The 13,586-nt window shown below is 41.5% G+C and overlaps 2 protein-coding genes across 7 annotated transcripts in view; one reads left to right on the top strand and one right to left on the bottom strand.

The window, feature by feature from the left end:
* Positions 1–6: 6 nt before the first annotated feature.
* The window catches only part of FANCM (FA complementation group M), a 94,620-nt gene continuing 81,040 nt past the window's right edge, over positions 7–13,586 (top strand). For 4 of the 5 annotated variants that reach the window (XM_014520491.2, XM_025205620.1, XM_014520492.2 and 1 more), the window contains exons 1-4: positions 7–193; positions 2,302–2,474; positions 4,738–4,815; positions 8,001–8,159. In XM_014520491.2, coding sequence (XP_014375977.1) covers positions 58–193; positions 2,302–2,474; positions 4,738–4,815; positions 8,001–8,159 — 546 coding nt within the window. In that variant the 5' untranslated portion in view covers positions 7–57. The remainder of the gene's footprint in view (positions 194–2,301; positions 2,475–4,737; positions 4,816–8,000; positions 8,160–13,586) is intronic. The other variant, XM_025205619.1, reaches the window with a different exon arrangement.
* Positions 8,157–13,586, bottom strand: part of LOC106722258 (heme-binding protein 1-like) — a 20,987-nt gene continuing 15,557 nt past the window's right edge. Inside the window, exons 5-6 of one of the 2 annotated variants that reach the window (XM_025205621.1) lie at positions 8,730–8,835; positions 8,157–8,176 (exon numbers count right to left, since the gene is read on the bottom strand). In XM_025205621.1, the coding sequence (XP_025061406.1) occupies positions 8,772–8,835 (64 nt within the window). In that variant the 3' untranslated portion in view covers positions 8,157–8,176; positions 8,730–8,771. Of the gene's footprint in view, positions 8,177–8,729; positions 8,836–12,359; positions 13,470–13,586 lie in introns of those variants that run through there. The other variant, XM_014520493.2, reaches the window with a different exon arrangement.

The raw sequence follows: 13,586 nt of genomic DNA, 5'->3' as shown, positions 1-13,586 counted from the left end.
AACAGGCTGGGGGTCCTGCCCACCGGGCTGGGCAAGACCTTCGTGGCCGCCGTGGTCATGTACAACTTCTACCGCTGGTTCCCGTCGGGCAAGGTGCTCTTCCTGGCGCCCACCAAGCCCCTGGTGGCGCAGCAGATGGAGGCCTGCGCCCGCCTCATGGGCCTGTCGCGCTCCCACATGGCCGAGATGACAGGTGCGGCCGTCCCCTCGAAGCGAGCGCGCGTTGCGTGCCGCTCGGACGCCCGACGCGCTTTCTGTTGCTCGCTGCCGGGGAGGCCTGGCTCGTCCCAGTCGAAGCCTGGCTTTGTTTCAAGCGGGCGTAGTGAAGTGCTCACCCCGAAAGTCCGTCACGGCCGGGGAAATACCGCGGTGCTTTTTCGGCACGGGGTGGTACCCACGAAAGCGACGCGTAGTTAACCTCCCGCTTTTGCTCTCCTAAACTTCAAGGGCTTGGCGCTTTCTCTCGATGCAGGCGGTTGCTTGGTTGAGGTGGTGGCACCATCGGCTCTTCCCAGCTCGGCATCCGTTTGCCTCGTGGTCGGCTTTCCTTGTCGCTCATCTCCGGCTGTGACTGAGCCGGGAGCAGAGCCGTTGTTTTTTTTGGGAGTCGGGCATCCAGTGCTTGAGAATCGCTGACTCCTTGCCGGTAACCTTGCCTTCAGCCAGGGTGGAGTATAAAGCGGACAGAAACAAGTGCTTTTTCAACCAGCCTGGAATGGGCAGGTGGATCTTGTTGCTACAGGAAGTGGAAACCGACAGTTGAGCTAGATTCACCAAGAGGCGGACAGGACACGTTCCTGGGGGAAAGGGGCATCGGGAGCGAGAGGCACGGCCTCTGCATCAGGACTTCCTAGGCCCTAAATGCTGGAGGCTGCAAGTGGGAGAGGAACAAGGGAACGGCCCTGGTCAGACCCAGCTCTGTCTCCCGTTCAGCATCCAGTCTCTGCCCTTGTGAGACACGGGAGACTGGGTAGGATAGGCCAGTTAGTAAATGGCAGTTCTTACCAGTGTACCCCTGCCCTGGGTCCTGTGGGCCTGGGGCCTGTCTCCAGTGCAGCTCATTTGACCTTTGCTTCATGGCTTTTGTCTGCCGGGGTGGGTTTCCTGCTGGACCCCGGAGGAGAGCCTGCTTCCTGTGGAAGCTCAGCAGAGTTGGCGCCACAGACCCTCTCCAACCCTCAGCACAAATCCCTTATGCTTTTGGGCTTGAGAGCCTTTGTCTGCCAAGTGGATCTGCTGCCTTTGGCCTCCCGGCCCGTGCAGCACTAGCTGTGGGGAACACACCAGTTCCTCAGGCAGTTTGTTTTCCATCAGGCAAACTTCAGCTACTGACAAAGCTTTTTGTCCAAATCCTTTGCCCTCTCTGAACGTTACCAAACACTACCACTCATGCTTGCTTCCCCGTCCCTCTGCTTTCTCAGCTCCCAGTGGGACTCTCCCTCTAAGCAGAATGTTCCACAGTCCAATAACTTTAACAGGGCTGGTTGCCCCTTCTTAAGGGGATAGACTACCCTGATTTACCTGCCCTGTCAAAAAGGCTCAGTTAAACTTACAATAAACAGGCAACCATAGATAGTGCTGAGCCTGTCATCAAGCACATAGATGACTGGGGAAGATACCGCCTCTTGGCTGTTTTGAAGGGCTGCTGCCTGTTATGGAGGTGTGGGTTTTGCACCCCTTCCTTAGGGCCACGAGTGCTGAAGGAGGGGCCAGGCTGCTGTGCTGAGGAGTAAGGAATTTTTAGAAGCTGAAATTTGGTGGAAAACAGACTGCCTGAGGAACTTGCAACAGGACTAACTGGACTGTGAAGGGCAGCAGGATAAAGGGTTCACTTATACCTGGATATAAATGCACACAAACATATTGTAGTTAGTGCTGCAGAGACATGGGGGCTTACTGACACAACCTCTTGGCATCAGGAGGCCAAGAAGAGTGGCTGGTTCATTTGGTAGACAGACACTTTAAAGCAGAAGGTGAACAAGTTGTGCTGTGCTTGCAAAGTGGCTGGAAATGGTTCTTGATGCAAGTTTCGCTGAGCTCTGCACTTCTGCAGGAGCAAGGCTCTCCTCTCTGGTTTAGTAGGAGGAAACTCAAAGTGGTGTCAAAGTTTATGGAAGCTGCAATGCAGATTAGGCTTCTGCTGACCCTTCTCTCTTGGCTGGTACAATGTAGGAGGCAGTTCATTTTTTTTAAGCGCAGGGACTAATATTGGTTACACTAAATGGATTCTTGAGTCACTGAAGAAGATGTATTCTCTTGTTGAAATATTTACTGTTGTTTGTTTTTTGTTTTTTGTTTTAGGTGGTACTCAGGTTCCCAACAGAAAGGAAATCTGGGACAGTAAAAGAGTCTTTTTCCTTACTCCTCAAATAATGGTAAATGATCTTTCTCGTGGAATCTGTCCTGCTGGAGAAATTAAGTGTCTGGTTATTGATGAAGCTCACAGAGCTCTTGGAAACTATGCCTACTGTCAGGTAATGGAGGAGTAATGAGCTTTCCAATCTTATAAATCACTTCTTTATGTATAAGTGGGCAGTTGAAGTAAAAGAAAAAAAATCAGATGTCATCGATAGGTTTCTCTGATTTTTCTTAAATCAGTGTCTTGGAAATAAATCGGCAATAATCTATATTTTGTGCTAACGGTGTATTAATATAAAGGACAGGTTTATTTATATACAGTTATAAAGACAACTTGCATGGTGCTGAGCAATCAATCTATATTAAAACTTGAAATGCTGCAATGTGCATTTAGTAGGGGGGTATTTCTGGAAAAGTCATTTCTGAAACTTAGCCAAATTGAGTCCAAGAGAAATTGATGTTTTCTCTTAAGACACCATTCAAGATGGTCTTGAACATTTAAAATGTCTTGATGAATTCTTTGCCTTAAAGTCACTGAACGTGTTTTGGATGCTGAGAAGTTAGTAATGAGCTCATGCACTTCTAAGTGGCTCCTTAAATTAGGTTTTTTTCTAGGAAAACTGATAAACATTTGGTTTGTCAAATTTGGCGCGCACAAAAAAATGCTGATGGCTTAAATCTTTGTAAGGCTTAAGCCAGGCAGAATTTTTGGTAATTTTTTCATTCTGGGACAAGAGGACAAAATATTTTGCCTTCTGTAAAGACTTAAAGGTAAAATGCGTCTTAAAGATGATTAGAGTGAGAAAGTTAGTTAGCCATGTTAAGCAGAAGACTGGGTAGGGTTGTACCTTAGAGATGAACTGGTTCAGAGAGGCATGAACATCTTTATAGCATCTGCTGGAGTAGACAGTAGCCTATGAAAGCTCATGCCTCTGAACGAGTTAATCTGTAACAGGGGTTTCAAAGCTATGGTCCTTAGTGCTGCCCATGGGTCTTGGACCAGCCCCAGGTGCTGCACGTGGTGCGTACCAGCTCAGGCCCTGGGGGCTGCATAAGGCATGTATGGACCAGTCTGGTGCATGCTACGCACAGGGCTGGTCTGTGGGTCTCATCTGGGTCATGGCCTTGCACCACTCATTCTGTCCAGTGGGCCTGATAAGTTTGATATTCCTGGTTTATAAGGCCCCCTACTACACTTTACATATATTATGCAATTAACTGGTTAATCGTGCAATAAATTTAGACTAGCTGCATAAGCAAAGGAATCAGCACATGATAAAAATGACTATCCCTCTATAAAATAGAGCCAACCAGCTATAAAGTTAATGCCTGAAAATATGCAACTCCATAGCTAGTTTCTGTCCAGCTTTAATTTAAATCTGTAGCAGGGCCCTAAGATGCTACCCTGACCTGCATTTTGTTGCTCCTTTGTGTAGAAAGCACTCCTGTTTCACTGAAAATGTTCTGAGGTATCTTAGTAATGGCAAAGTGACAGCAGTGACTCTCGGCTTCACTTGATAAATCCTTTTGCCACGGAACTGACCAACTATTGCTTCTCTCACTTTATTTTTCCCTATTCCTTTCCTGTTCTGCTTTGGAAAGATTACCAGCCTCTGAACACATGTAAGCGTTTCCCCTGCCCTCTCCTATCTTTGTTCACTTATTCTTTGTATCTTTTTAAGCTTCTATTTGATATTCTTAGCCATTTTTTTCATGTCACTTGTACTGGTTCACAGCCTTCCTGCACTCGGGGGATGGGGAATTTACATGCTGGTTAGGGTGTAGGAGCTGACATTGACAGCTCGAGAGCCTGGCCACCCGTACTTCCTTTCTGTGGCTGAGCTGAAACTATAGGAGAGGAGGTGCTTGGACTGTCAGATGGCTCTGACTTTGCAGCCACGTTTGTGAACTGAGCCTTTGACTGGCTTTAGGAGTTGATATAGGCGCAGAGCGAGAGTTTGACTAGTTTCTAAGGAACATTGTGCCGCTCTCCCAATTGCCATAGATGAAGCTGTGCAGTGAGAGGCTGATATGTGGATTTATGCAGCACTTCCACTTGGTCTCTCTTTTTTGCCCTGTTGTTATCTGTCTGCTGTGGTATCCCCAGTTCAATTTTGTAACCCTCAGCTGGGAATGCTGGCTTTCAGATTTGCTTTTTGGCTAGCATGGTGTAAATCCATATGCTGAATTTTGCAGCTAGTGTATTAAATGCAAGTAAAAGTGTCTTGATGTCTAAATTGTTTGATGCTGTTACTAGGTTATATACAATTATGTGGGGAACAAGTTGTTGAATTCTTGCGTTATATTTGACATTTCCACATGTGAACTATTGTAATGAAATAAACGTAATGATATTAATGTACATCTTGTTTTTGTTAGGTTGTAAAGGAACTAAAAAAATATACCAGTCAGTTTCGAGTCTTAGCTCTTAGTGCCACACCAGGGAGTGACACAAAGGTGAGTCAAATACTCGTTTAGTGGACTGAGGACTAACAAAGAGGCTTCTATAGAAACTGTTTTTAATGTTGTCTCTTGGAAAGAAATTAGAAATAATCCATACTTTGTGCTAAAAGAATAATTAGAACAATAGAAAATAAAGGCTGGAGGGGACCTCAGGTGGTCGCATCTAAATCAAGCCCCCTGCTCAAAGCAGGACCAGCCCCAACTGCATCATCGCAGCCAAAGCTTTGTCTGTACGGGTCTTAAACCTCCAAGAATGGAGCTTCCACAACGTCTCTGGGTAACCTGTTTCAGTGTTTTACCACCCTCGTAGTGAGAAAATTATTCTTAATATCTAATCTAAATTTCTCTTGCTGCAAGTTGAGACTGTTGCTCCTTGTCCTGTCATTCGCCAGCACTAAGAACAGTCCAGCTCCATCCTCTTTGGGGACCCCTCTGCAGGTAGTTGAAGGCTGCTATTAAAATCCCTCCTCAGTCTTCTCTTCTCTAGACTAAATAAGCCCAGTTCCCTCAGCCTTTCCTCACAAGTCATGTGCCCCAGCCCCTGAACCATTTTCGTTGCCCTCTGCTGGACTCTGTCCAGATTGTCCACATTCTTTCTATACTGCAAGGCTCAAAACTGGAATCCAGATGTGGCCTCATCAGTGCAGAACAGAATCACTCCCCTCGATCTGGTGGCAGCGCTTCTATCAATGCAGCCCTTGGCAGCGAGGGCACGCTGTTAGCTCATATTCAGCTTATTGTCCACTGTGACCCCCAGGTACTTTTCTGCAGAGCTGCTGCCCAGCCAGTCACCCCAGCCTGTCCTGGTGCATGGGATTGTTCTGTCATAAGTGCAGGACTTTGCGCTTCTTATTGAGCCTCATGAGATTTCTTTTGCTCCAATCCTCCTATTTGTCTAGGTCACTCTGAGTTCTTTGTTATCAGGTGTGTTTAGCTATTAGCACAGTTGCACTCAGCTTCTGCTAGTTTTATTAAAATATTCCAAAGAAACCCAGGACTGTGCTTTGTGATTTACAGGATACATGTTTGTGAGGCATTGACAGAATAATTCTTTGTTACCAAGTTGGTTGTTATTCTTGCATACCTGGCACCAAGAAGTGTTCATTTGTCACAAAGCATCCTGGGCCTATTGTTAAGTTATATAATTTAGCTTAAGGACATGCACCTTAAGTATTTTGCTTAAGCTAGTACTATTTAACTTGGCTTAGTACAAATTTTATCTTTTGAAAAATACAAGGCAAGTAGGTCTGGCACTGCACAACTAAAAACATTTAGGCTATGTCTATATTAAAAGCACGACATGGGTGTTACTGTAAATCTGAAGCATCCTCAGTTGAGGATGCAGCTATCCCAACAATGCTGTGCTTTCTATTGGCATGGTAAAATTCCCTTCTCCCAGTGAGTGCAATGGAGTAAACGGGTAAAAGAATAGCTTTGTTGTTAAAGTTGTATAAATGGAAGCCTTTAGTGCAGATATGTGTAAGCAGATCAGAGACCATGCTTCTCTTGACACCTGACCCATGTAGTTATTTCAGCAACTCCGTGTACACAGCCTTACTATGTTGATATCCCTGATAAAGCATGCTGCATTTTATAAAACCCAGGCAAACAGGAAGGAGAAAATTTAAGAAATAAAAAGCACTGCTGTTTGCCAGGAGAAATTAGTTTCAAGGATTTCTTGAAGTGGTTTAACATACAGATTGAGTCATCTTACTTCTTTTGATTGTAAAAGCACTTCCCAATTATGTTAATAATACTAAGCTTATAATTGAAATCCTAGGATCCTTCACTAGAATAATTCAGAGAAATTCCTCATATATTTAATCTGAGAAAATGCCGAGAGAGATGTCGGGGCTTGCCTAACTTTTGTCATTGCAACAATAGGGCTGCAACTTTTTAGTGGTTTGGAACAGTATTGTAAAGAAACACCGTCAGGTTCTCTGAGTTAATTTCCAGAGAAACAAGGTATCTGTATTCCCAACCTTACTCAATTTCCATGTCTATGCTTTATGTGTATATTGGTCTGCTTGGCTGGAGGAGTTGGAAGAACTGAGTGCTTTGACAGCTGGTACAAAGTCTTTACTAATTTGCTGTAATCATTTGAAAAATGTTTTGAATGCACACTTAGTTTGGTATTATCTTACAAATTTCCTGTGTGGAATTGCAGACACTGGAGGGTAAGGCTAGGATTTGGAATAATGTTGACAAACTGGGCAAATGGTCTGAAATTAATTGAAAAAAAACTCGATAAGGACAGGACAGCCCTGGACTTAGGACAGAACAATCACATTCACAAATAGAAACTGGAGAATGACTGGCTAGGCTTCAGTACTGCAAAAAAAAAAAAAAAAAGGGACCTGGTGGTTAAAGTGGACTATAAGCTGAATAGTGAACACTGTGCTCCTGTTTTGGGGTTGGGAGAGAAGAGGGGAGTGGCTCTTGTCAAATCAAGGAAAGTGATCCTTCTACTCTGTTTGGCACTGTTGAGGCCTCACCTGGAGTACTGGGTCTGGTTTTGGGCACTGCATCTCGAGAGAGAATTCTCTGCGTCCACAGGGGCCAATACAAGGAGCAATGGTTTTAAGTGGTGGCAAGGGAATTGAGGTTGGAGTTTAGGAATAACTTTCTCACTTGAACAGGCTACCTAGGTGGTGCAATCTCCATCTTTAGAGGTTTTTAAGAGCAGGTTGGACAGACTTGTGTTTAGGATGGTTTATACAAGGATAATCCTGCCTTGACAAGGGGATTGGACTGGATGTGACCTCCTGAAGTCCCTTCTAGCCCTGGTCTTAAGTGGTTTGCAAAAGATGACTATGATCAATCAAAAGTATGTGAATACCCACACTTACAATTCAAAGGTGTCCACACTTCCATTTGAAATTTCCAATGGGATCCGCATTTCCATTTTAAATTTATTTAAATGTTGAAAACCACTGACTTGTATAATATAAAAAGCATGTTCTGACTGTTTTCAGTGGCTGATGGTCTATCGAGATCATGCTTCCCAGCTAAAATAGAGACAGTTGGAAAAGTACCATCTGTAGGTCTTTATTAGTCTAAATAGTTTCCCCAGTTCTCTCTAGGATTCTAAATTTCACATATCCTTGATTTTCAATATGGGAGTGACTTGAAGAAAAATACATCATGTAAGGCACTCCATTCTTGTGATTTCTTCCTAGGCTGTGCAGCAAGTTATTTCCAACCTATTGATTGCACAAATAGAGATATGTTCTGAAGATTCCCCAGACATTCGTCCTTACTCTCATGTGCGACAAATGGAAAAAATTGTTGTTCCGCTCGGTGAAGAACTAGCAGAATTTCAGAGTGCTTACATCCGGGTGAGTTGGCAGTTTCACTATTAAATGGATAATGTTACTATAGAAATAATAAACGTGGTAATCTTTTAACAAATGTTTTTTTATAAAGCCTCATTATTCACACTTCCGACTTTTTAGCTTTATAATCAGTTTTAAGCAGTAAAACAGAATGGGTAGTTTCACTTTTGTTAATACTGATTTGCTTTGTGCTGCTTTTGTGTTTGACTTCACAGCGATATAGAATAATGTTTAAAATTAAAAGCTTTGATAGAAGTAAAAATATAAGATAAAGAATGTTATTCCATATAAGAAATCCTTGCGTAAACTAGGTTCGGGGTCTAAACTGGCGGCTTAAAGATTGGCCGGTACATGGCATTAATGATGTCAACTGCACTGATTGCTACCAGTGATGTTGCTACGGTTCCACAAAAGTTATCACTTTATTCTGCATATTAAATCAAACGCTTCTTTTCGTGTTTGTAGAAATGTTGCTTTTTCATAGGGGTGTTATAAGTGGACCACATTTCTCTTAAATACTTCTTATCTAAGAAGTTACCTTTTCCACCAGTAAGGAATATGCCAAATACACACCGGGTTAGTGGTGAGCAGAAGTGTTAGCACTTGGTCACACAGTCAGGTTTTCCTGAGTTGAGGTTCTAGTAGATGGATGGCCCCACAGAAGCCATTATAAGTGTACCTGAGAAAAGCATAGTTCAGATGTAATCCACACATCACCAGGAAACTGACTTTTTCCAGCTGCAGAGCCCCAGATAGAAGCACACATCTTTCTGCTTTTGTCATGACAACATTGCGTCCAAAATCAGCCAAGTCATTATGTGTGTTGCTCATGAATTTCCAGCATATGCCACACTGGGGCTGAATTGATTGTAATTAGTACCAAAAAACTGTTAAAAATTAGACTGTTTCAGTAGTCTTTCTTAGCCATACCTACTAGTGGAAAGGTTTCGCATATCAGTTGAATCTGCTTTGTCAGTGAAGTTTTGGTCATGCTTGTGATTTCTCCAGACATGGTATAAATTGGAAAGAGCAGACTTACGTGATTTCTGCAGCTTGGTGCAGTCAAACTTTGGCACTCATGTATTTCCAGTAAAAACACATGTTGTGGTTTAAGAATAGCAGGTTGTGTAATAGTATAGGAAAATGCACTGTCTCTGTGCAGTGGGGCACGTTCATAGCCAGATGATGTGACCTAAATTCAGTGTGGATTTACCCTAAGTAAAATCAAGGTAGGTGTGGCCCAGTGGTTCTCAACTGGGGATGCCACAAGTCCCCATCAGGAGTGCTGTGGCACAGATGCTGCCACTGTGGCAGCCAGGTAAAACTGCCCTGCATTCACTCTTGCTGCATTAGAGCTTTGATCAGCCTCGAACAGGCAGGGGCTGGGCTGCTGTGGCCCTCCTAGTCCAGTCACTCCCATGCCCCTCCTGAAAACAGAGGTATGTGGGGCAGTTCCAGCTGCCTGCCTCTGTTCTTGAGACTGGGAGGGGTAATACAGCATGAGGCAGTTCCCACTTTAGGCTTATTGTAGCCCAAATGGAGGAGGAATGTGTGTACATGCAACAGCCCTTCCAGGGTGGCTGTGCAGCAGGCACACAGGGCAGTTTTATTTGGAAGCAGCAGAACTGGGTTGAGAAGCATGGAGATGCTCAGAAGCAGCATTGACAGTGGTTCTCAATGGAGGCTACCTCCACATTCAGAAAAAAAAGAAGTATTGAGGGATGTCCTGTCCCTGAGCCTGAGAGCCCCTGGTGTGGTCAGTCTGCTTCCAGCCTGGGGTAGCAGCTTGCTCAGTATAAGCAGGTGATGATTTGCTCATCCACTACCTGGTGGCTGGCTGCCATAATAGCACCTACCGCTGGTAGCTACCACAGAATTGCTGGGTCTGTCCTTTTTTTGCATCTCTCTCTCACATGGGTGTACAAAACCAGTGTAGATTACGTCAGTGTAAATATGTAGTCTGTCCAGCCTCCTATTTGTGCTGACCCTTTAATAGAGTGAATTTGTGTGCCAATACTGAAAGGCTGGACCCAGATACACTCCATGCACAATAAAATCTTAGCTTTATTTTTGAAAACTGTAACAGTAAACAAGACACAAGTTTCAGTGAAAATGAAATGCAGCATAAAACAACACAGCAGCCATTCAACAAAGCTGGGAAAATCCCACTGTACTTATGGAACTGATATAAATATACCTACATAGTTATACATATTTTTGTACAATAAGCAGGGCCCTGAATATCACAATAACCAGATTAAACTTTTTAGGCACTAATATTAGTTTGAAAAATGCATAGTAGGCAGGACAACATTTTTTTTTTTTTTTAAGGCTGAATTATTCAAACTACTCGGATTTGATCAGGTGAATGATTTCTAGTTAGAGCTACTTTTAGGTGTATTGTATCAGTTATTTAAATATCAAATTAAATATTAATTATTTAATGGTTTGAAGTATTGCAGCTAAAAGAGCAATACAATAAAATGCCTGTTCAGTTGAGAGAAACTAAGCAGCAGGGTTGGAAAATGAATTTTCTGGTTTGGCAGAGGTTCAGGCTGCCTTGGACATTGATGCATGTATTTGTCGTGGTAACATTTCATAACTTTCATCAACGTGCTGTATATAGACTGCTTTGTAAATCTGTGCATACATGAGAAAACGTGGTTCATAGCATCCCTTACTGTAAAAGTAGTCTAAGAAATGAGCAGTGTCTTCCATGATCATACACTGCATCTTCAAATTTAGGATTGATTAATTCTCAACAGTATAAGCAATTTAATACAGGTAAAAATAAATACTAACTTTATACATAGATCCTTTATTTTTGCACAAAATAACATTAAACACTTCCACTGTGGTATATCACTAATTTTAAGTGGTAAATAGATGGGAAGCAACAACAATTTCCACAACTGGATGCAAAGTAATACTGAATTGCTCTTAAAGCTGAGGCAGTAACCAGTAAAAAATTAGCACATGGTGAGATTTGTGACAGGCTATTTCCCCATCGCCTCCCCTTACTACGCATAGTCTTCACTCTCCCTTGGGTATCCTCTGCAGCCACAAGAGGGTGCCTTGATTACTCTCTTGACCATACTTGCTAAAACAGATCAAGTCTGAAAATGCAAATCTAGCATATTTTATGGCATGGAAAGTACCATGATTTTAAAGACTATTATGACATTTACGTATTTGGGAGAAAAGGAACACTTGGCTTGGTAGTTGCCACCATTTTGTTTAAATTTAACAGAATGTGCTTTGAATTGAATTTCCATATCTTTGAGATATGGAATGGGCTTTGAGAACTGATTTTCCATATCTTTTACTTGCAAAGATTTTTTCACTCCTACTCTGTGAAAAAGCTCTAGTTTGAAAGCAGTACACTCCATTATGCAGATGGTGGTCACACTTCAATATTGGCCTATTTGCTGATTAGAAGTACTGAAACACTGGCTAAAAATATTTTGAAAATTCTTTTTGTTCATGCTGTTAGCTGCTTGACTACATTACCTGTTTGCAATTGTACAGTCAGAAAACTGTCACTGGGTTTCAGAATATTTCTGTGTATGTTAACTCTTGTGAACAATATATTTCAGCTTCTGTAAAATATTTCATTTGGCATTTAAAATAATACTTGGAGTTATTACAAATTTAAATCGGATGCATGAGAAAGAACTTGGTTATTATAGGTTTGTCAGAATTTGTTTTTCATTAAACAATGAAAAAACCTACATTGTGCTGAATACAAGGGGATGAGAGTCTTTAACCTGATTTAGGAGAACACTTCTAATGGCTGTCTATACATCTAATCACAAATAACATCACTTTTACTCATGCGGTGCAATAAGAAAGTAATACATTTACTTTGAATAATTTATGCTATATATTGTCATGACCAAAAATCACAACATACGTGCTTGAGTTGATCTAAGTCTTGTACCGGATAAATAATTTTCATAACTAAATTTTACAATTTTATAGTACTTTACTACATTTCTTATTCAGTGAAGCTACGAGTTTAGTCCATAAAATCTAGATTTCTTTGGATGTACTAGGAAGTGAAATTCCTAAACAAAATATATTTCCAAGCTCAAAATTCTCTCATGATAATTATATTCCAGAATGTATTAAGATGTTCATTTTTACAGTACTTTAATAGTATTAGTATTAAACTATAAACTTGCATATTTTCTGTAAGGGGGGGAAAAAACACCTTTCAGCTGCAGAATTAAAATTGACCTAATGATTTTTTTTTTTTTAAGAGGCAATAAATTATGCTAGTAATTCTTAACAGTAATTCTTGTCATTCTACATTTATGGTTTTAATTTTGTAGTTAGAATGGATTCTTATTCTAACACCAGCCTTCTAAATTAATCAACGTGCACCCTTAGATTGGTTCTGAAGTTCATATTGCTTTATGTTTAGAAAATGGAATATTTGACTAGCAGCAATGCTTCTGTCTGCTGATGGCATATTCAGTCAAATGAAGAGTTATAATGGGGTTAAGAAAAATATTTGTTGTCAAGGCTTGAATGAGTAATGGGACAGTCCCTTCACATCCCACACCCTTTCTAAGGTGAAAAATACTTTGGATAAATGCCTTTTGAGATGAGTAGGAAGAATCTGTTCTTGACGGTGGAATTCTCAAAACTAATCAGTGTTGTCAGAATTGCATTAGTTAATTTTCCCTTCCTATTTAGGACACTCCAGAGATACAATAATGCAAAAACTATTATAGCAAATGTTCAACAGCAGGTTTTGCTGTTAAAAAATATATTAACTTGTGAACTATTCTGTCTTGTGTTTGAGTTCAGCTCATCCGAAAAACAACAGGGATCAATTCTGAAAAGTGTTGAAAAATTGTGTATAACTGTAAAATGTTAAATATTTAATAGGAAATTGTGCATAAGAAATTCTTTCAAAATTGGCAGCAAGTTTCAGGTGTTAACTGTTACCACCTGAAGAAGTAAGTTAAAATACCTGTCATGGTAATTTGATGCAATGAGACATATTTTAGAAAAATAGACATATAAATATGTGAATAATTATCCACAGTTTTCATTAACTCTTTCATGTGATTCACTTGCAAGCTTAAATAAAAACTGAAGTTGGATAATGGGTAGGCTTTAGCAGTGGGAAGCTATGGTCTTTGAAGGAACCATATTTCCTTCTGTCTCCCCACCGCCGCTGGGTTGGTGTATCCCGCAATGATGAACGTGTCCTCCAGACATAGCTCAGGACTTTCCAGAAGTTCTTCCAGCAAGTTTATTTCTCTCGTGATAGACATTTCATTGATGACCCCTTGGAAGCTCCTGTATCAATCAAGTTTAAATTGAAGTCTACTCTATAATAGATGTATTCCTTGGAGACCCCCTAATTCCAGAAGCTTATCTCCCTTTCCCAGCTCTGTGGTGATTTTTAGATGATAC

Source organism: Alligator sinensis, unplaced genomic scaffold (assembly GCF_000455745.1).
Source record: "Alligator sinensis unplaced genomic scaffold, ASM45574v1 scaffold358_1, whole genome shotgun sequence".
Taxonomy (NCBI): domain Eukaryota; kingdom Metazoa; phylum Chordata; order Crocodylia; family Alligatoridae; genus Alligator; species Alligator sinensis.
The sequence above is the reverse complement of the archived record's forward strand: the minus strand, read 5'-3'. Positions and strand labels throughout refer to the sequence as shown.